General features: G+C 25.1%; 1 protein-coding gene across 1 annotated transcript in view; it reads left to right on the top strand.

The window, feature by feature from the left end:
• The window catches only part of GABA-B-R1 (gamma-aminobutyric acid type B receptor subunit 1), a 279,241-nt gene extending 257,296 nt beyond the window's left edge, over positions 1-21,945 (top strand). The window contains exons 10-16 of the mRNA XM_065500985.1: positions 2,945-3,068; positions 7,636-7,752; positions 12,672-12,879; positions 12,966-13,222; positions 13,331-13,468; positions 16,577-16,808; positions 21,836-21,945. Coding sequence (XP_065357057.1) covers positions 2,945-3,068; positions 7,636-7,752; positions 12,672-12,879; positions 12,966-13,222; positions 13,331-13,468; positions 16,577-16,808; positions 21,836-21,858 — 1,099 coding nt within the window. The 3' untranslated portion in view covers positions 21,859-21,945. The remainder of the gene's footprint in view (positions 1-2,944; positions 3,069-7,635; positions 7,753-12,671; positions 12,880-12,965; positions 13,223-13,330; positions 13,469-16,576; positions 16,809-21,835) is intronic.
• The last annotated feature ends 2,880 nt before the right edge of the window (positions 21,946-24,825 follow it).

The raw sequence follows: 24,825 nt of genomic DNA, 5'->3' as shown, positions 1-24,825 counted from the left end.
AAACCTTAAGGAATTTCTATGGATTATACATCATGTGAAAGCAGACACTTGAGACATTAATTTGATTTCATAATGTTTCTAAAATTAATTTTTGATAGCGAAATGTTTCTAAAACTAAAGCGAATATATAAAAAACGGGTTTTAATATCGCTGGGTTTTAATATTTCTGACAATACATCAATATATTGAAATAAAAAGACAACAATAAAAGGGATATTTTGTGTTCTTTTTATAAATACATAAAATTCGAAACCAAAAATAAAAATGTTTAAAATAAAAATTTGGAAAATTTAAATTTTGAAAATTTTTGTATTTTCTTTTCTTAATGTAAATTAAATTTAATAAAATTCATTGCCTTAATGTTTACTTTTCAAATAATTGTTATTCAAGCTAATTTGCTTAAAATTGGTTGAAGTTACAAACAATTTAAACATTTTCCCTTAAGAGGTGTTCAACTTTGACCATTTGTAGCTTTTCCAAATTTAAAAGAAAATGATCCTAGCTTAAATATTTGTTAAGCTTAAGTCCTTATCTATAAATTTCATATACATTGCTTAACAAATTCCTCAACGGTTTAGAATATTTATGTAATTAACCTTATTTTTTAATATAACATACTACATGACGTATGATTAATATTAATTAAGACTTGTTTAGGTAATTTGCCTATAACTTTTTTAAAAATTAAAGGATTTTTTTAATTTAGATGTCATTTTATAGCTGAAATATTAGGCTTTATATGTAAAAAACTTAATAGCAAAATTAAAGATTTGTAATAGCACAAAACTGATTTAACTTTTTTTTAAAATTTTTAAAAATTAAAAAAAGTTTTATCAGAAAAAGAATAACTATATTTATTTATTCTGTTTAAGATTTTAATTAAAAACATAACAAGCACGGTATGTTTAAATGTGGCATAAACATTTTCCAAAGTTATTTCTTAATTTTCCAAGAAGTTTTCTATACAACACAACCAACAAGCCAGCGTATCAATTGTATTAAAATAATGAGAAATAAAATAATACTATCACCAAAAATACAAAAGAAAACTAACTAAGTTAAACGGAAATAAAGTGCATACAAGTAAGAAATAACATAAAAACAAAGCAACTTAAAAAAAATTTGTTCTAACAATAGGCTAAGAACAGAAAAAACTTGCTTACTTCCTTATAGTTTCTTAAGATTTGGAAAACTATTTTTAGTTATTTTTTTCTTAGACAACAAAAAACCTACCAACATTAACACAATAACTACAAAAAAACAAAGACAATGCTTTAGGACAGACTTAAAATAAGATAGACGAAATATTACACAAATGCTTTAAAACTTACCAAAGGATCTTTGCTTTACAAAATCTTAGACAAAAAAGTTTTTTTTTCTAAAAAAGAAAACACACCGCACAGCCACATCATAAAGTTAAAAGGAAGCTGAAGCAGTAACAACAGCAGCATTTTCCTGCAGGCTATAGAAAAGGCAGCTATTTAAACTAGACAAAAAACAACTACCTACCAAATACTTTAGCCACAATCAGAGAATTCCATCTAGCTGCAATAACTTCCTCTATACATTCTTCATTCTCTCACAGCCAGCAAAAAGCAGCAGCTTATAATTTGTGTAAAATTTTTGTTGAAAATATTGTTTAGCCCACTTAATATAAATGGCCAAACATAAGCCTGGACAGATTTACACCAGGATATTAAACCTTTTGTCACAACCAAAAAAACACAATGCGGTTACTCCCTCTTACTGCTACAACACTGCAGAGGAGTGCAGCAAATATCTAAGTAAATTGTGCTTTTAATGTCTGAAATAGTTATAATCTGCTGTGTGCAGATCTTGCTTTCTGCCAGAAATTCAAATGACTTAACATCCTCTTCTGCATTCAAAAACACAATGCATCTAGAACGTAGCACAACAATTTGTTGTTTATTTTTATTTCAGCCATTTTGTGGGCCATATATTTAGGTCTTAAAATTGTCCACCATTATTTTATTTACTTCTTTTGCAACAGCATTATGGTTAAACTGGAAAAGGAAGCAGTGAAGATTAATTTCCTTACACAAAAAAAAAGAGCTCTCTTCAAAACTAACAAATATTTGGTGTAATTTTTCCTTGAGTTTATGTTAACAGACAAATTTGTGTTTAGAAATGGGCAAATATTTGTTAAACTAAACAAATGTTTTGAAATATTGCTGTAGAATTTATATAGTTTTGTTTTTGCTGCACAAATCTGGAAATTCTTGTGTTTTAATCTAAACTGTCTTGGCTTTAAACCACAAAGCAAAGAGATAAATTATGTTTTTTGTAGGAAATATAATAAAATTGTTTAAGCTTTTTGAAATTTTATGACTTATTTTCTTACATTTATATGTAAACAATAAATTATTTAAGAAAATCTAAAGAAAAAAATAATTAAAAATTTTAAAAATCTTAAAAAAATGTTTGCTTTCGTTTTTTATCTTAACCAAATTAAAATCTCTTGTAATAAATTTAATTTTATAAAAGCTTACTAAATCAGCTTTCTAAAAAAAGTTATTATTAAAAAATCCTTATATATTTAACAAAGTTATAAGCAATTTAACAAAACATGTTTTAATTAATATTAATCATACGTCATGTTGCAAAAAATTATTATAATTTTATTTAATTACTTAAATAACTATATTTTTCAACAAAACTCGCTATTGTTACATAACAAAGAAACAAAATCTGTAATTAAGATTTAGATTGATTGCATTTGGCAAGTCTAACAACAAATTCTGAAACAATGAAGATAAACCTAAAGCAGTTTAGATTCAAACAATGGAAATTTCAAACATGTAATTTTAGAAATAAGTTATTTTTTACTTACTTCTGAGGGTTAAATATTAAAGTAATAAGTTTTAAATAATTAATGATCTAAATGTGCTTTAATTTGTTTTATGTTTTTCTTTTCTATTTCCAGAGTTATACAATCATCACATCCTGTATGTAATACCATCATGTTATTTGGTGTCATCATCTGTTTATCATCCGTCATATTATTGGGTATGGATGGACGTTTTGTAGATCAAGAAGAATATCCAAAAGTAAGTCAATATACAATACTTTCAGAAGCAATACATAAAACAAGATTGTTCCTAAATTAACACTAGAGGAAATAAAAAATCATAACATTTGAACCAAATGAGACAATCAAATAATTTAAAAAGTATAGATAGATAACACAGGGCAACCAAATCGAAAAAAAATTTAGAAGCTTTTTAAACCACTACACAAATTTGATGTATTGTGGTCCAGTAGTACAAATATGTTAAAAATTTTAAATTCTATGAACAGATTTTTAAAATTTTTTTTTTTCTAAAATTTTGATTCTTTTTAGATGTTTCTCCACATAATTTATGATAACTCAAAAAGGTTTTTTTCGATATTATTAAAATAAACTTGGAAAATTTTCGATATTATTAAAATAAACTTGGAAAATTTTAAATTTATATAACCTTTAATCTGTTTATACATTGCGTTGTAATCGGCTCAATAGTTTCGGAGTTATAATAACAAATTGAAGCAAAAAATATATTTTTTACATGAAAATATAAATTTTTTTTTTTTTTAAAAATTATGAAAAATCAAAAACGGCAGAACTTGTTCGGGTTTATTACACAAAGCCACTTATAATAGCAATAAAATGAAGTATCGATCATTAAAATCTATGGCTTATTTTCGAATTTATTCACAATTAAGTGAATTCGCTCATTTTCACAAAAAATTATTTTTTTCTTAGATATATATAAAATGTAGTAATTAATGTTCTTCTTTTGAATGATTGAATTTTAACAACATTTTCCTCATGCAATGCACAAATTTTCAAATATATGTATATTGCGTTTCAATCGCCTCAGTAGTTTCGGAGTTATAATAACAAATTGAAGCAAAAAATATATTTTTTACGTGAAAATATAAAAATTTTTTGTTTTGAAAAAATTATGAAAAATAGAAAACGGCAGAAATTGTTTAGATTTATTACATTATCGCAAAGCCACATGTAATAGGAACAAATTGAGATATCGGTCATAAAAATCGATAGATTCTTTTCGAATTTATTTACAATTAATTGAATTCGCTCATTTTCACAAAATTTTTGTTTTTTCTTTGATATACATAAAATTGAGTAGTTAATGTTCATCTCTTGAATGATTAAATTTTAAAAACGTTTTCCCCGTGCCTTGTACAAATTTTCATGTATGTATTGCGTTTTAATCGTCTCAATAGTTTTGGAGTTATAATAAAATTAAAGCAAAAAATATATTTTTTTCATGAAAATGGAAAATTTTTTTGTTTTAAAAAAATCATGAAAAATCGAAAACGGCAGAAATTGTTTAGATTTGTTACTTCATTGCAAAGCTACATGTAATAGGATCAAAATGAGATATCAGTCATAAAACTCGATTGATTATTTTCGCATTTATTCACAATTAAGTGAATTCACTCATTTTCAGAAAATTTTAGTTTTTTCTTTGATATACATAAAATTGAGTAGTGTTCTTCTTTTGAATGATTAAATTTTGAATACATTTTCCCCATACTGTGCAAAAATTTTCGCGTATATATTGCGTGTTAATCGGCTCACTAGTTTCGGAGTTATAATAACAAATTGAAGCAAAAAATTATTTTTTTACGTGAAAATAGCTAATTTTTCGTAAAATATATTTCCTTTATTTGTCGAGATTTAAAAAGAAACAAAAAATTTTGAAATTTTTTCGAAATATTTTGTTGATTTTAAATAAATCGCAAAAAGTTTTACCATTATACTGTAGCCCATTTTATGTTTATTCAAAATCATAGAAATATATAAAATTGCTTTATATATATTCTTTTAAATTCAAATTAAATAAACCTAGAATACTCATACGTATGATTAATATTAATTATTACTTATTTTACTAAAATCATTATAACTTCTTTATATCTTCAACGATTTTCTTTAAACAAAAGCTTGACAAAAGCTAACACCTAAGGCTATCTTACGATAGTAAATCGACAAAATTTCGTAAAATATATTTCTTTAATTTGTCAAGATTTAAAAAAAAATATATTATTTTTTGAAATTTTTTGCGAAATATTTTGTTGATTTTAAATAAATCGCCAAATGTTTTTCCATTATTTTGTAGACAATTTAATGTTTATTCAAAATTTATAGAAATAAATTTTTTTGTTTTAAAAAAATCATGAAAAATCGAAACCGGCTGAAATTTTTTAGGTTTATTACTTTATTGCAAAGCTACATGTTATAGGAACAAAATGAGTTACCGGTCATAAAAATCGAAGCATTCTTTTCGAATTTATTCACAATTAAGTGAATTCTCTCATTTTCATAAAATTTTTGTTTTTTCTTTGATATACATAAAATTAAGTAGTTAATGTTCTTCTTTTGAATGATTGAAATTCGAAAACATTTTTCTCATGCTATGTGGAAATTTTCACTTATATATTGCGTTTTAATCGGTTCAATAGTTTCGGTGTTATAATAACAAATTGAAGCAAAAAATATATTTTTGACATGAAAATATAAAATTTGTTTGTTTTAAAAAATTCACGAAAAATCGAAAACAGCAGAAATTGTTTAGATTTATTACTTTATAGCAAAGCCACATGTAATAGGAACAAAATGAGATATCGATCATAAATATCGATTGATTATTTTCGAATTTATTCACAATTAAATGAATTCGCTCATTTTCACAAATTATTACTTTTTTGTTTGATATACATAAAATTGAGTAGCTAATGTTCTTCTTTTGAATGATTGAGTTTTGCAAACATTTTTCCCATGCTATGTGCAATTTTTTACTTATATATATTGCGTTTTGATGGGCTCAATAGTTTCGGAGTTATAATAACAAATTGAAGCATAACCTATATTTTTTACGTGAAAATATAAAAATTTTTTGTTTTAAAAAAATCATGAAAAATCGAAAACGGCAGAAATTGTTTAGATTTATTACTTTATTGCAAAGCTACATGTAATAGGAACAAAATGAGATATCGATCATAAAAATCTATAGATTATTTTCGAATTTATTCACAATTAAGTGAATTAGCTCATTTTTACAAAATTTTTGTTTTTTCTTTGATATACATAAAATTGAGTAATTAATGTTCTTCTTTTGAATGATTAAATATTGAAAACATTTTCGCCATGCTATGTACAAATTTTCTTATATATATTGCGTTTCAATCGGCATAATAGTTTCGGAGTTATAATAAAAAATTTAAGCAAAAAATAAATTTTTTAGGTGAAAATGGAATTTTTTTGTTTTAAAAAAATCATGAAAAATCGAAAACGGCAGAACATGTTTAGATTTATAGCTTTATCACAAAGCCACATACAATAGGAACAAAATGAGATATCGATCATAAAAATCGATTGATTCTTTACGAATTTATTTACAATTAGGTGAATTCGCTCACGTTCAGAAAATGTTATGTGCTTACAAGAGTGTACTTTAAGTGTAAATTTTACATGTTTTATTTTTGTTACAATAATTCTTTTTCCCCAAAAAAAAAAACTAAAAAACAAAAAAATTTAAATTTAAAAAAAATGTTAAAATTTAAAAAAAAACAATTCGAAATTTTTTTTTTCCAAAAAATGAAAAACCTGCAAAAAAAATAAATTTTGTTCACCTAAAAATATTTAAAATTTTGATTTTAAAATATAATTTGGTGAAGGGTATAAAAGATTCGGCACAGCCGAATATAGCTCTCTTACTTGTTTACAATAACCCGAATTTTTTTTTCACAAAAAAAAAAAAATAAAAAAAAAAAATTTAATTTTAAAAAAAATTTAAAAAAAGAATATTAAAAAAAAACAATTCGAAATTTGTTTTTCCAAAAAATTAAAAACCTAAAAATATTTAAAATTTTTATTTTGAAGTATAATTTGGTGAATAAGATTCGGCGCAGCCGAATATAGCTCTCTTAGTTGTTTATACCTAAATTTGACTAATTTAAAAAAATTTTCAATTTATAGGAAAATTTTCATAATTTTGCTATTTATAGTAAATTTCCCATCATTTTTCTCTGACTATTAAATTTTCTAGAATATTGCTATTTGTAGTAAATTTTGTAAAATTTTTCTATTTTAACTTTTCCAAAATTTAGCTATTTATAATAAATTTTTCAAAAATTTATCTATATATATTTTTCTAAAACTTAGCTATTTATAGTAAATTTTTGATAATTTTGCTATTTATAGTAACTATTCTAAAATTGTGCAATTTATAATAAATCGTTCATAATTTTGCTATTTATAGTATATTGTGCTATTTGCAAAAATGCTATTTATAAAAATGTTTGCTATTTATAGGAAATTTCCATAATTTGTAATTTATGGAAAATTGTAACTATTTTTAATAAAATTGTCGAAAAATTTTCACATTTACTGTTATTATTTACATCTTTTTAGCCGAATTTAGAAGAAATATTACACTTTTTTTTGTTTTTTTTAGATCTGCCTGGTTTCTAAACAAATTTCAAAAAATATTTAAATTGTTGCTATTTATAGCATAATTTCAAAATATTGCTAGTTTTAATAAAATGTTCAGAAAAATTTTGTAGTTATCTAATTTATTTGATTTTTTTGATATCCTTTTTTAGATCTGCCAGGCCAGAGCTTGGCTTTTATCCACCGGGTTTACTTTAGCTTATGGTGCCATGTTTAGCAAAGTATGGCGTGTACATCGATTTACTACTAAGGCGAAAAGAGATCCCAAAGTGAGTAAATATTATAAGAAACCACAAGTAAGTGTCAAGATTTATTTACTAAATTAAATGTGAAACTAAAGCAAAAACAGCACATTTTTTGGCAAAGCAAATTTTCAACTAAGGCACTAATGCAAAGTAAACTAAATAATAAATAATTAAAAGCATAATTTAAAATTCTTTATATAACAAATAAAATTTTATTAAATTTGTGTAAATCAAAATGATTTAATAAAAAATAAAATTTTCCTAGAAATATTTCCTGTTTAAAAAAAAATTAATTATATTTTCAAAATGCAATAACAACATAATTATACAATTAATATATGAATGTGCTATTTAATGCACATTCTGCAGAAAAAAAGGACAAAAAAAACAAAAACAAAAACACTCATACATACATTGACAGTGACATTTTATAAATGAACTGATAATGTCCAAAATGCTCAACGATAATGATGAGTTGATACATGGACATGATAGTTATTTGTGTAGTGCAGTCTGTACATACACACATACATTTGTGCGTAAATATGAAAAATTAAAACAGAAAAACAGTTTTTCTTGTTGAAGAAAAACAAAAAAATAAATAAAAGCAGAAATATTATTAACATGACAGATAACAAGAAAAATGAGTAAAAATAAATATTCGTACATACAGCATGAAAATAAAACTGTATATAATTTAAAATGAACAAACAAAATCGATTAAAAACTTGTACATTAAAAATTTATGACAGTTGGGGAGCAAGAGTTAAAGAAAAAAAATTAAATTTCTGTATGATTAATGATTGTAGAGAACGAGAGCGAGAGAGAGAAATTAACACTATTTAAGCACTTTAATTAAGAAACACTTTAATTAGGGACATGTAAATACTATTAAACAGAATTTCTTATAAAAGATTTTTATGTGACAAGTTTTTAAGAAAACAATTAACAGAATATTTAATGTACTTAATGCTAAAGGCTGGGCTTCAAAAGAAGTAAAAACTAAGGAAATATATTCGAAAAAAGTTGGGTTATATTTGAAGTAAAAAAGTCAACAATTTTAACCTTATCTGAATGCTATTAAATTAAGCTATTATCCATAGCAATATTAATAAAATTGCAAAAAAAAATCCATTTATTGGCAAATTAAAAAAAATTATTTTAATTTGCCCATAAATGGATTTTTTTTTTAATTTTGAAAAAATTTCAAAGAATTTTCATAAATCGCAAATTATTTTTTCATTATCCTGTAGCCCATTTTAAGTTTATTCATAATCATAAAAATATATTAAATTGCTTTATATATATTTCTTTAAATTCAAATTATATAACCTTAGAACACTCATACGTATGATTAATATTAATTATTACTTATTTTACCAAAATCCCCATAACTTCTTTAAATCTTTAAGGATTTTCTTTAAAGAAATTCTAAATAAAAGTCAACACTTCAGGCATTCTTATGATAATAAACCGACAAAATTTCGTATAACTTATTGCTTTAATTTGTCAAGATTAAAAAAAAAAATATTATTTTTTGAAATTTTTTCGAAATATTTTGTTGATTTTAAATAAATCGCAAAATGTTCTACCATTATTTTGTACCCCAATTAATGTTTATTCAAAATCATACAAATATATAAAATTGCTTAATATATATATTTTTTTAAATAAAATTATAAAAATCCAGAACATTCATACGTATGATTAATATTAATTATTACTTATTTTGCTAAAATCCCTATAACTTCTTTAAATCTTTAACGATTTTCATTAAACAGAAGCTTAACAAAAGCTAACACTTAAAGCTTCCTTACGATAATGCACCGACAAAATTTCGTAAAACATTTTTCATTAATTAAGATTAAAGATTAAAAAAAAAAAAATATTTTTTAAAATTTTTTCAAAATATGTTGTTGATTTTAAATAAATTCCAAAATGTTTTACCATTAGTTTGTAGCTTATTTAATGTTTATTCAAAATCATATAAATAATTAAAATTGCTTTATATATATTCTTTTAAATTCAAATTATATAAATCTAGAACACTCATACGTATGATTAATATTAATTATTACTTATTTTACTAAAATCCCTATAACTTCTTTAAATCTTTAACGATTTTCTTTCAACAAAAGTTTAACAAAAGCTAACACCTAGGGCTATCTTACTATAATAAATCGACAAAATTGCTTAATATGTATTTGCTTAATTTGTCAATAAATAAACAGAAAAAATATTTTTCAAAATTATTTTTTTATTGCAACCCATTTAATGTTTATTCAAAAGCAAACGAAATAAAATTGCTTAAAATATATATATTTTTTTAATTTAAATAAAATAAATTTGAACACTCTTAAATTATTAAGAAAAATTGTTCTCAAAAATTTAAGACATCAAGATATTTAATTGAATTTAAACACATTACGCTCTTTAATTGTATGCATCTGCAAAAATTATTAATTAAAATTTCATCCAGAAAAATTGTTGTCAAAAATTTTACAAATTTCAAAACGATTTATATAAATGAAATAGTCTTCCTTATTTAAAATAAGTTAAAAATTTGGAATATATGTTTTGATAAATACAATACAGTTTTTCAACATATTTTGATAATTATTGGGAAAAAATTTTTGAATTTAATTTAACTTTCAAACTAAAAATATTTATCTGTGTTACATCTTCAATGTCTAAAAAAAATGCATTAAAAAATTGTATTTAAAGCATTTTTACACACTTTTTAATTTTGCTATACCCTGACGTATGATTGATATTAATTCTGACTTATTTTGCAATTTCCTCTCCTGTTTCAATAGTTTTTAAGTTATTTCGATAAAACGTGAGCTACTTAAAGCTAACATCAATGCCTGCAATTTTAATCATTTACACAACTTTTCTGAAATAGAAAACATGATTCGATTATTGTTTATTTTAAATATCACAAAAATATGTGTCCTCAAAAAGAGGACAGAAATTAGAAATAGAAATAGAAGTTATTGCGATTTAAATTAAATTTAAAAACCCGACTTTCAACTTTCAATACTTTTCTGAAGAGAAATTTTTAAAAATTTAAGAATTTTGAAGCTGGAAATATTGCTTTTTTATTCCTTGAATATCTAAACAAAATTTAAAAAAAAAATCCCTTTTAAAAACATTTTTTATATGCTTTTTAAATTTCGGTATACCCTGACGTAGATTGATATTTATTATGACTTATTTTAAATGTTTTTCTCTAACTTCGAGATTTTAGTCAAATTTGAGACTTAAAAAGAAAACACCTTGCTTATTATGGAAAACCTCAATTATATTTTATAACAAATTATTTCCTTAAGAAAAAAATTATTTTAATTTTAACATTTTGTATGAATAATATTAATTACTATACTATACATAATTTAAACAAATCCCTATAATTTCCTTAAATCTCAAAAGATTTTTTTCCAACAAAAGCTAAACAAAAGCTAACATTTAAGGCCTTCTAAAACTTGCTAAAAATGAACATAACGTATCCATTATGTTCTCAAAATCGCCTCAACAGTTATGTTACTTTTGTAGTTTTTATAAAAAATTAATTAAAATTACAAATGACCAAAAACATTTAACATATTCTGAAAGTCGATATTCGAAGCAATATTGATAAAATTACATAATAAATGTTTTTTTTTTAATTTAAAATTTTTTTTTTTTTTTAATTTTGCAAAATTTTCCGAAAAATACTTTTCTTTTAATAAATCGCAAAATAATTTTACTACACCTTGTAGCCCATTTTTGGTATAATCAAAAAACTAACAAATAAATAATATAGTTTTGTATATATTTTTATAAATTAACTTGAAGTAATTTAAGAACCCTTAGACGTATGATTAATATTAATTATTATTTAATTTACAAAAATCCCTATAACTTCTTCAAATCTCAAAAGAATTTGTATCAACAAAAGCCAAATTAAAGCTAACATTTAAGAACTTCTAAAACTTATTAAACTTGCTTTCAGAACTGACCTAATATGTTCTCAAAATCGCTTCAAAAGTATGCTCCTTTGGTAATACTTATTAAAAAATAACTAAAAACTACTAATAACCAAAAACATTTAACATTTTCTAAAATGAAATAAAATAAGTTGTTATTCATAGTAATATAGATAAAATTGCTTAATAAATAATTTTGAATTTTCAAAAATTATTATTTTTTTTTTAAAAAAAATTTAAAAAAAAAATGCTTTTCTTTTTATAAATTGCAGAATGTGTTTACTTCATCTTGTAGCCCTGATTTAAGTATAATCAAAAAACTAACAAATAAATATTATAGTTTTGTATATATTTTTATAAATTAACATTAACTAATTTAAGAACACTCAGACGTATGATTAATATTAATTATAGCTTATTTACCAAAATATCCATAACTTCTTTAATTCTTTAACGATTTCCTTTCAACAAAAGCTAAACTAAAGCCAACACTGGAAGCTTTCTTGCAAAAGTATAAGCAGACAATATTCTTTAATATATATATCTTAAATTTGTCCAGATTTAAAATATTTTTTTTTTTTCAAAAAAAATTTAAAAATATTTTGTTGATTTTAAATAAATCAGCAAATGATTTAACTCTATCTTGTAGCCCATTTTAGGTTTATTGCAAAACAAAGAAAATAAATAAATTTTATTTATATATATTCTTTTAAACTAACATTAAGTAATTGTAGAATACTCATACATATGATTAATATTAATTACCACTTAATTAACAAAAAACCCTATAACTTCGTCAACTACTAACATATGTACTTTCAACAAGAGCTAAACTAAAGCTAATACTTAAAGCTTTCTCACATATACTAACTATGCTTTTAGGGCTCACTTATTATGTACTCAAAACTCCCTTAAAATTTGTTTTTCTTATTAACAAATTTTGTTTTTTTTCATATTTCTTTAAATTTTCCTTAGAAAAAAGTTGAACCTTGGAAACTTTATTCCATGGTTACCGGCTTACTTTCCGTAGATTTAATACTCCTATTAGCCTGGCAAATATTTGATCCGTTACAAAGGATTTTAGAAACATTTCCTTTAGAAGATCCCATTTCAACGACTGATGATATTAAAATACGTCCAGAGTTGGAGCATTGTGAGAGTGAAAAGAATTCCATGTGGCTGGGTAGGTGTTTTATTGCTGGCAAAAGCAAATAGCCATTAAGTTTTTAATTAATTATTTACACAATTTCCCTTTGTGTTTCATTGCAGGCCTTGTTTATGGTTACAAGGGTTTAATATTGGTCTTTGGCCTTTTTCTGGCTTACGAAACGCGCTCAATAAAAGTTAAGCAAATAAACGATTCGCGTTATGTGGGCATGAGCATTTACAATGTGGTGGTGTTGTGTTTAATTACGGCACCAGTGGGTATGGTCATCGCCTCACAACAGGATGCTTCATATGCATTTGTGGCATTGGCTGTGATATTTTGTTGTTTCTTAAGCATGTTGCTGATATTTGTGCCAAAGGTAAGTGAAATACAAAAAATAAAATAAAAATAAATGTAATTATTTTAAAAGCGGCAACTTTAATTTATTTTCACTTTGTATTTTGTTTAATTTCTTTTTCTCTCAAAGGTTATTGAAGTTATACGCCATCCTAAGGATAAAGCTGAATCGAAATATAATCCCGATTCGGGTATATCGAAAGAAGATGAAGAACGTTATCAAAAGCTGGTAACGGAAAATGAAGAATTACAACGACTGATAGCTCAAGTAAGAAAAAAAATTATATTTTTTATTAAAAATTTACTACAAAAATTAAAAGTTGATTAAATTAATGATTTTATAAAAGCAACATTTATAACATTTTCATTAATTTAATTTAAAGAAAACGTAATTATCTATTTCTAAAAAAATCCATTAACAAATTTTATTTAAAAGCACTTTTACACACCTTTGAAATTCTGGTATACCCTGACGTATGATTGATATTAATTCTGACTTATTTTGCAATTTCCTCTCTATCTTCAATCGTTTTTAAGTTATTGAGGTAAAACCTTAGATACTTAAAGCTAACATCATGGTCTACAATTGCAATCATTTGCACAACTTTTCGGAAAAACTTTCTTTAACAGAAAACATGATTAAAATTTTGAAAATTTTCAAATAACAAAAAAATATGTCCTCGAGATATCAAGATAGTTAATTAAATTTAAACAACATTCTTACAGAAATTAATGTTTTTAAAGATATTTCGATTTAAATAAAATTTTTAACTTTTCATATTTTTCTGAAGATAAATTTTTAAAAATTTAAAAATTTTGAAGCTGGAAATATTGCTTTATTTTATATTCTGTATTATTTCTTGAAAATCTAAACTAAATTTAAAAACAAAATCCCTTTTTATAAGCACTTTTTTGCACTTTTTAAATTTCGGTATATCCTGACGTATGATTAATATTTATTATGACTTATTTTAAATATTCCTCTGTAACTTCTAGATTTTTAAGCAATTTTAGTAAAATTTGAGATTTATAAAGAAAACATTTTCAACGTTATGAAAAACCTCAATTGTGTTTCATAGCAAACGATTTCCTTAAGAAAAAATTTGTTAAAATTTTAAAATTGTTTATTTAACAATGACTTAGTCTGTTTTTTCTTCTGTAATCTCAACAGTTTTTGTGTGATTTAGCTCAAATTTGGTGTTATGAAAGAAAACATTCCAGTCCTTGATTATGATTTATACTAAAACTCATGGCAAAGAATTTCTTTAAGAAAAAAATTATTCAAAATTTTAATATTTTTAGAGAATTTTGTTTTAAATGTTATGATATATCTGTTAAATGTATTAAAAATCTATAACAACAATCATTTAAAATGTTTCAATTTAACTTTACACAATAATTCAATAAAATAAATTTGTCTTATTTAGAGGATTTTTTTTTTAATTTCTTTGAGGTAGAAATAATTTCTAGCAGTTAATTTTACTCTTAAATGATTATAAATTTAAAAAACTGCTGTTTATGTATTCGATTTACTAAACAATTTTTAAGTTTTAACAAAAACTCAGGTTTTACAGTGATTTTAAATTTTCGGTATAACCAGACGTATGATTAATATTAATTATGACTTCGTTTTTGGTTTCTTCTATAAATTTATCGGATTTTGTTGGATTTTACTCAAATTTGGTATTGTGATAGAAAACATCCCAGTGTTTCACTACAATACAAACTAAAACTCATGGCGAAGAATTTCTTTAAGAAAAAATTTATTCAAAATTTAAAATTTTTTTTTTAAGATTTTTTTTTTAATTATTTTAAAAGTTATGATAATTCTTTTGAATGTATTAAAAATCTATAACAACAATTTTAATAAAAATTTTATTTAAGTAGTTAGTTTAATATTTGAATAACAGAAAATTATTAAGAGGAATATTTCAAATTTCTTTGAGGTAGAAATTATTTCTAGCAGCTTAATTTACTTCCATGTGATTTAAAATTTCAACAACTACTATTTATGCATTTGTTTAACTAAAAATTTGTTAATTTTTAATAAAATATCAGCCTTTTATAGTGATTTTAAATATTTGGTACAGCCAGACGTATGATTAATATTAATTATGACTTAGTTTGTGTTTTCTTCTATAAATTCAACAGTTTTTGTACGATTTAACTCAAACTTGGATTTCGGATAGAAAACAGCTTACCGTTATAATTATAATTCAAACTATTACTCATGTCAAGAATTTCGTTAAGAAAAAAATTATTCAAAATTTAAATATTTTTTTTATAATTTTTTTTTTATTATTTAAAAAAAAAATCTATAAGAACAATCATCATTAAACAATTTTAGCTTACCTTTACATAATATTTTAATAATATAAATTTCTCTTAGAGGAATTTTACAAATTTCTTTGAGATTGAAATTATTTCTAGCAATTATTTTACTTTGATGTATTTTAAAATTTCAATAACTGCTATTTAGCTATTTGATTAACTAAAAATTTGTTAATTTTTAATAAAATATCAGCCTTTTACAGTGATTTTAAATATTTGGTACAGCCAGACGTATGATTAATATTAATTATGACTTATTTTGTGTTTTCTTCTATAAATTCAACAGTTTTTGTACGATTTAACTCAAACTTGGATTTGGGATAGAAAACAGCATAGCGTTATAATTATAATTCAAACTATTACTCATGCGAAGAATTTCGTTAAGAAAAAAATCATTCAAAATTTAAATAATTTTTTTAATTATTTTAAAAGTTGCGATATTTATGTTAAATTTAATAAAAATCTATAAGAACAATCATCACTAAACAATTTTAGCTTACCTTTACATAATATTTTAATAATATAAATTTCTCTTAGAGGAATTTTTGTAATTTCTTTGAGGTTGAAATTATTTCTAGAAACTTATTTTACTTTGACGTATTTTCATATTTCAACAACTTCTATTTGTGTATTTGATTTACTAAAAATTTGTTAATTTTTAATAAAATATCAGCCTTTTACAGTGATTTTAAATATTTGGTACAGCCAGACGTATGATTAATATTAATTATGACTTAGTTTGTGTTTTCTTCCATAAAATGAACAGTATTTGTGTGATTTTACTAAAATTTGGTATTCAAAAAGATAACATCCCTGTCCTTCATTACAATTCAAAATAAAACTCTTGGCAACGAATTTCTTTGAGAAAAAAAATTACTCAAAATTAAATTTTTTTTTTTAATTATTTTAAAAAATGTAATATTTCTTTTAAATATATTTAAAAAGCTATAACAACAATTAAATTTAACATTTTTAACATTTTATATTGAAAAAATATTTGTTAAATTTTAAATTTTCCATTGTATCTATGTGTGCTTCTTTACAGAAAGAGGAAAAAATCCGCTTACTACGGCAACGTTTAGTGGAACGAGAATCACAAATGAAAACCTCAGAAGCCAATGGCTGTGGCATGACAGCCGCAGGCAGTAGTAGTAATTCACATATGCAACAACAGCAAATACCCGCCGCCACAGCAGCCACTAGTACCTCATTATCGGTACATTCCACTGCAACGTCCTCACATCTAACACCCGCCGCAACACTAGCAATAACACAAGGTAAGTAAGGTTTCAAAACCTATACAATAAAAAAATATAACAAGGGTTAAAAATAAGAGTTTATATTAAACAAAAAAAAAAGAAACATTTACCAAAACATCTACCACTACTTCATTAACATTTTATCAACACTGACTGCCTTAAAACGTCAACGTCATCAACACAACATCATCATTTGCATTTTTTAGTTAAACCTCAAATACAAGTAGCAACATTTACATTACCAACCAACTCATCATCATACCCATTACCACCAACAACAATTACAACATTAACATCATCATGCTCGTCAACAACATTTACATCAATATCATTAAAAACAAATTTTCAACAAATACTGACTGCAACAGCAGCAGCAACAACATCCTCAACTACCACTAACATTACAACCCCCCTATTAATGAGAAAATCGTTACAACGACAATCTTCTTGTTATACAAAAACAACAGCAGCCGCAGCAGCAGCATCCACACCAGTTGTATATCGTACAACAAGTCGAAAAAATAGCAAACGTGATTCGGCTCTGCAACCACTGATACAGCCGGAGGGCATGACAACGACCTCAGTATCGGATTTTGATAGTGCCACTTGCATGGGTGGCGGCTATTCGCAATTAACCACAACAACAACTACAGCAACACCATCATCACGCTCGCGAGCTGCCAGTCAATCATCGACATTCGAATTTTCTGATAATTATCTATGAAAAACGTATCTGGCTGCTAATAACAATGGTTGTCGCCTGAGTTTTAAATGGGGAAAACCAGGAGGTGTCATTTTTAAACATCAGTTGCTTGTTTATGTTGGTCCTTTAGCAGCTTTCACAATTGGCCTTAAAGTTTTCTCCACTTAAACAAATGAAATAAATCTGCTCCTCTTTTGTTTTTGCTACAAAATTGTAAAGGGTAGGAATTCCCAAAATTTTCTTTCGCACATTATTGTTATTCTAATTGGCAAAAAAGCAAAATTTGAAGCTTTACTCCTCCACCTATTTTAACATATTTATTTTTGTATATATTTTGAAAAAAAAAACAAAACTTCCTTTTTAATTTTACTCCTGCTGGCTTTTGGACTAAATCAATGTTGTATGTTGTGGTTGGTTGTATGAGGCCACGCAAACCAAAGAAACCATAATGAACAGCTTTAAACAAAAATGGCTTAATGGGTTTAATGTAGTTTAAATTACTAACTTGATTTTATTATTTTATAAACAAAATAAATTTTCCTTCATTTAGTTTAAATTTTATTTTAAAAATAATTAATTTTTTTTTCTTTATTTTATTTTAGAAATTTTGGCAATTTTTGTGGGACTCGGTAATATCATTTAAACCAAAGCTTTTTGTGTAAATGTTTATTATGTACAAGCACTAATAAATATACAGCAAATTGCTTTAAAACACTACAAATCCTAAATTTTATAGTTTTTTTTTTTAAAAAGAAAAATTTTACTTCACAACAGATTCTATATCTTATTAAATTTCTGTAAACAATTAAAAAAAAAATCACCTCACATTTCTCCACCAACAAATTTTTATCAAAGTTTAAAAATTTCAATTATCATGGCGTATGATTAATATTAATTATGACTCATATTACAATTAAAGCTCTAACTCTAATAATTTTAAATCAATTTTAATGAAATTACAGAAACTTAAAGCCAACTAAACAAGCTTTCCTAAAAACATACTTTAACTCATTTTACCTAACACTTCAGAACAGATATTTTAACTTAAAGTAAGAAAAATATTTTAAAGAAAATTTTAACTTTCTACTAAACTTTTTATATAAAGGTTTTTAAAACCAAATAATTGCCATAAATTAATAAAAATCTTTAAATCACAACTTAAAACTTATTTACAGCTATTTATTAAATAAAACACATTTAAAAATAGCAAACACTCATTTCCACATATTTCACCACAAAAACTCTATATTTAATGTAAACAATAAAAAGCACTTTATTACACACTTGAACACTCAATTTTAAACAGTAAAATTATTGCAATATCTGCAACAATAAAAAACAACCAGTTGGTAAATTACACAAAAAAGACTTAGTCTATGTCTAGTCTATGTCTAGTCTATGTCTAGTCTATGTCTAGTCTATGTCTAGTCTATGTCTAGTCTATGTCTAGTCTATGTCTAGTCTATGTCTAGTCTATGTCTAGTCTATGTCTAGTCTATGTCTAGTCTATGTCTAGTCTATGTCTAGTCTATGTCTAGTCTATGTCTAGTCTATGTCTAGTCTATGTCTAGTCTATGTCTAGTCTATGTCTAGTCTATGTCTAGTCTATGTCTAGTCTATGTCTAGTCTATGTCTAGTCTATGTCTAGTCTATGTCTAGTCTATGTCTAGTCTATGTCTAGTCTATGTCTAGTCTATGTCTAGTCTATGTCTAGTCTATGTCTAGTCTATGTCTAGTCTATGTCTAGTCTATGTCTAGTCTATGTCTAGTCTATGTCTAGTCTATGTCTAGTCTATGTCTAGTCTATGTCTAGTCTATGTCTAGTCTATGTCTAGTCTATGTCTAGTCTATGTCTAGTCTATGTCTAGTCTATGTCTAGTCTATGTCTAGTCTATGTCTAGTCTATGTCTAGTCTATGTCTAGTCTATGTCTAGTCTATGTCTAGTCTATGTCTAGTCTATGTCTAGTCTATGTCTAGTCTATGTCTAGTCTATGTCTAGTCTATGTCTAGTCTATGTCTAGTCTATGTCTAGTCTATGTCTAGTCTATGTCTAGTCTATGTCTAGTCTATGTCTAGTCTATGTCTAGTCTATGTCTAGTCTATGTCTAGTCTATGTCTAGTCTATGTCTAGTCTATGTCTAGTCTATGTCTAGTCTATGTCTAGTCTATGTCTAGTCTATGTCTAGTCTATGTCTAGTCTATGTCTAGTCTATGTCTAGTCTATGTCTAGTCTATGTCTAGTCTATGTCTAGTCTATGTCTAGTCTATGTCTAGTCTATGTCTAGTCTATGTCTAGTCTATGTCTAGTCTATGTCTAGTCTATGTCTAGTCTATGTCTAGTCTATGTCTAGTCTATGTCTAGTCTATGTCTAGTCTATGTCTAGTCTATGTCTAGTCTATGTCTAGTCTATGTCTAGTCTATGTCTAGTCTATGTCTAGTCTATGTCTAGTCTATGTCTAGTCTATGTCTAGTCTATGTCTAGTCTATGTCTAGTCTATGTCTAGTCTATGTCTAGTCTATGTCTAGTCTATGTCTAGTCTATGTCTAGTCTATGTCTAGTCTATGTCTAGTCTATGTCTAGTCTATGTCTAGTCTATGTCTAGTCTATGTCTAGTCTATGTCTAGTCTATGTCTAGTCTATGTCTAGTCTATGTCTAGTCTATGTCTAGTCTATGTCTAGTCTATGTCTAGTCTATGTCTAGTCTATGTCTAGTCTATGTCTAGTCTATGTCTAGTCTATGTCTAGTCTATGTCTAGTCTATGTCTAGTCTATGTCTAGTCTATGTCTAGTCTATGTCTAGTCTATGTCTAGTCTATGTCTAGTCTATGTCTAGTCTATGTCTAGTCTATGTCTAGTCTATGTCTAGTCTATGTCTAGTCTATGTCTAGTCTATGTCTAGTCTATGTCTAGTCTATGTCTAGTCTATGTCTAGTCTATGTCTAGTCTATGTCTAGTCTATGTCTAGTCTATGTCTAGTCTATGTCTAGTCTATGTCTAGTCTATGTCTAGTCTATGTCTAGTCTATGTCTAGTCTATGTCTAGTCTATGTCTAGTCTATGTCTAGTCTATGTCTAGTCTATGTCTAGTCTATGTCTAGTCTATGTCTAGTCTATGTCTAGTCTATGTCTAGTCTATGTCTAGTCTATGTCTAGTCTATGTCTAGTCTATGTCTAGTCTATGTCTAGTCTATGTCTAGTCTATGTCTAGTCTATGTCTAGTCTATGTCTAGTCTATGTCTAGTCTATGTCTAGTCTATGTCTAGTCTATGTCTAGTCTATGTCTAGTCTATGTCTAGTCTATGTCTAGTCTATGTCTAGTCTATGTCTAGTCTATGTCTAGTCTATGTCTAGTCTATGTCTAGTCTATGTCTAGTCTATGTCTAGTCTATGTCTAGTCTATGTCTAGTCTATGTCTAGTCTATGTCTAGTCTATGTCTAGTCTATGTCTAGTCTATGTCTAGTCTATGTCTAGTCTATGTCTAGTCTATGTCTAGTCTATGTCTAGTCTATGTCTAGTCTATGTCTAGTCTATGTCTAGTCTATGTCTAGTCTATGTCTAGTCTATGTCTAGTCTATGTCTAGTCTATGTCTAGTCTATGTCTAGTCTATGTCTAGTCTATGTCTAGTCTATGTCTAGTCTATGTCTAGTCTATGTCTAGTCTATGTCTAGTCTATGTCTAGTCTATGTCTAGTCTATGTCTAGTCTATGTCTAGTCTATGTCTAGTCTATGTCTAGTCTATGTCTAGTCTATGTCTAGTCTATGTCTAGTCTATGTCTAGTCTATGTCTAGTCTATGTCTAGTCTATGTCTAGTCTATGTCTAGTCTATGTCTAGTCTATGTCTAGTCTATGTCTAGTCTATGTCTAGTCTATGTCTAGTCTATGTCTAGTCTATGTCTAGTCTATGTCTAGTCTATGTCTAGTCTATGTCTAGTCTATGTCTAGTCTATGTCTAGTCTATGTCTAGTCTATGTCTAGTCTATGTCTAGTCTATGTCTAGTCTATGTCTAGTCTATGTCTAGTCTATGTCTAGTCTATGTCTAGTCTATGTCTAGTCTATGTCTAGTCTATGTCTAGTCTATGTCTAGTCTATGTCTAGTCTATGTCTAGTCTATGTCTAGTCTATGTCTAGTCTATGTCTAGTCTATGTCTAGTCTATGTCTAGTCTATGTCTAGTCTATGTCTAGTCTATGTCTAGTCTATGTCAAATGTTCCAATTATTTCCAACTGGCTATTGTACTTGTACTTGTATCTATTTTGTGTGGACATGTCTCTGTTATTTACTAATTTCCTGACTATTTACTAATAAATGATTTTAAAATTTGCTTCCTTTATTCCAGATACACACGATCATCATACATGAAAAAACGTGTCAATTTCCTTTACGTGATAGGTAAATTTTTAATTAAAATTTTAGTTTTTAGACAAATAAATTTAATCTAAAAACTAAGTATAAAATAAATTTAAAAAAAAAACGAAAAAAATCTACTAAAATTAAGTTGAAATAGAAAAAAATAAAGAAAAGATAATTATAAAAGATGTAGTTATATTATGAATTAAGTGTAGATAATTTATTAAACAATTTTGCTATAAAAAAACCTAATGATTTCAAACACAATTACAAAATAATATAATAAAAAAAGAAAACTTTTGTACAAACATTTTGTACCTATATATTTTTCATTATACTTGAAAAAATATTTAAAAAAAACTAAAATTGTTAAATATTTATTTCCATTAAGTTTTTTTTAACAAAATAATTCTATTAAGTTTTTATTTAATAAACCAAAAATACACAAAAAAAAGTATTAAAAATAAAAAAAAACTCAAAAAGAAAGAAAGAAATTGTATATATAGCGATCTCGTAGCTCGTCGAAATGAACCTAAAATTAAATTAAGTAAAAAACATTTATTATTTAAAATGTTGTTAAAATACGTTATGAAAATACTTAGTAAAATAAATGAAAGTAAAGCGACTTAATGATTAGTTTTAAATTTGAGGAATTTTTAAAATTTTATCATAAATTTATGTAAATAAAACCAAACGACTTTGAATGTCCTTAAAATCTAGGAATTTAGTTTTAAAACTTAGCAAAAAAAAAAACAAAAAAAGGAAAAAGCACTCAAAAGAGTCAAATAATGTTGTGTGTAAATATTTAGTATAAAACATTGAGGATTAAATTATATTAAATTAAATTAAATGTTTTAGTGAATTTTTGCAAAGTAAGTTAAACCAAACGAATAAATTATAAATTAATTTACAGTAAATTAATGTTATTTAAGTGTTTAACCCAATGAAATATATTAAGTATTAACTGAAATAATTATAAATTATAATTAAACTAAAACATACTTTCATAAAACACAACAAAACAATTTAGAGAATATCATTTAAAAAATTTAGGGAAAATACAGAGAATTTCACTTTTCTAGCTTTCAAAAAGTCAATTCCAATTTTAGCTACATATTCTCCATAATGAGAATAAGATCTATAACAGCTCGCATCACACAAATCAAATGTTACTCTGCTGGACAAAACCAGATCATTCTAAACTGAACATTAGGCGAAAAGTACTTCGATTGGGAAGCAAATGGTACGCAAATGGCGAAATTTTAACAGAACAAATTATTCGAATAGGCATGAGAGCAGTCGCTCGTGAATTGAGGTCAATATTGCATAATATGTATCTTCTCAATCCCTACCAGCAGTTTAAAACCAACATCACGATCGGCGATTTGTAAAGTCTTTCGGAATCAGGGGATTTTATATGTGATATTTTCCAATATGTTGCAGATTTGATGTGGATAATGTATTAAGAATAATGCGTTTTAAAACTTTTACAAGTTTTTGTAAAATATTATGGTCACTGTAATTCAAGTTTTATTGGAGTAGAAAATTCAAAGATTTTGCCTGATATTGAAAGTATGATACAAGTTGTTGTTCTATATGCAGATGGACATTAATTTTGATAATCACTTTCAGTGACACTGATTTGGAATTGAATTTCAAAGAATTTTTAATTGAATATCCACCGACGACGCCTTGTTAAATTGACAGATGTTAGAAATTAAACTTTTCTCTATCAACGGATTTTTAGTACATTATTAAACTTAATCCGTTTATATATTGTGTTTCAATAGACTCAGAAGTTTCGGAGTTATAATAAGAAATTTAAGAAAAAATATATTTTTTAAGTGAAAATAGCAATTTTTTTTGTTTTAAAAAATCATGAAAAATCGAAAACGGCAGAAATTGTTCAGATTTATTCCTTTATCGCAAAGCCACATGTAATGGAAACAAAATAAAATATCGATCATAAATATCGATTTATTCTTTTCGAATATATGCACAATTAAGTGAATTCGCTCATTTTCACTAAATTTTAGTTTTTTCTTTAATATACATAAAATTGAGTAGTTAATATTCTTCTTTCGATTGATTGAATTTTGAAAACATTTTTCCCATGTTATGTAGAAATTTTCATATATATATTGCATTTCAATCGACTCAGTAGTTTCGGAGTTATAATAACAAATTGAAGCAAAAAATATATTTTCTATGTGAAAATATTTATTTTTTTTGTTTTAAAAAAATCATAAAAAATTTAAAAGGGCAGAAATTGTTCAGATTTATTACTTTATTGCAAAGCCACATGTAATAGTAACAAAATGAGATATCAATCAAAAAAATATATGAATTATTTTCGAATTTATGCACAATTAAGTTAATTTGCTTATTTTCACAAAATTTTAGTTTTTTTGTTTGATATACATAAAATAGAGTAGACGGACGAACCTCTTAGATACTTGTGAGGATCCAGGATATTTATATATACTTTTTGGTTCTACGACAAATATTTTTTTAATTGTGGGTATAATAATTAAGTACTAAGCTAATTGTTACCAATTAACTTATTACTTTTCAATAAAATTTAGTACTAAAAAAAATTATTATTAAATAATTTTAGTACTACCAATTTATGTACGAAATATTTTAGTACATAAAAAATCAGATAAAATTCTAGTACTAGAAAAAAATACTACATACTAATTTAGTACTATAAAAAGTAAAAAATATTAGTACGTACCAAAATAAAAATGTTCTACATAACAAAACATTGTGTACTAAATATTTTAGTACAAAAAATTTATTTATTTATTCTGGTACTAAAAAAAATAATTTTTAATTTTTTTAATTAGTATTAATAATTTTAGTACTAAAAAACATTAGTTTTACAAAAATTTAGTACTAAAAAATTTAATTCTAAAAAATTTAGTACCAAAATAAATTTCTACATAATAAAACACTGTGTACTAAATATTTTAGTAC

The sequence above is a fragment of the Calliphora vicina genome, chromosome 2 (assembly GCF_958450345.1).
Source record: "Calliphora vicina chromosome 2, idCalVici1.1, whole genome shotgun sequence".
In the NCBI taxonomy this organism is placed as follows: domain Eukaryota; kingdom Metazoa; phylum Arthropoda; class Insecta; order Diptera; family Calliphoridae; genus Calliphora; species Calliphora vicina.
Note: the sequence above shows the minus strand (reverse complement) of the source record. Positions and strands in the feature narration are given on the sequence as shown.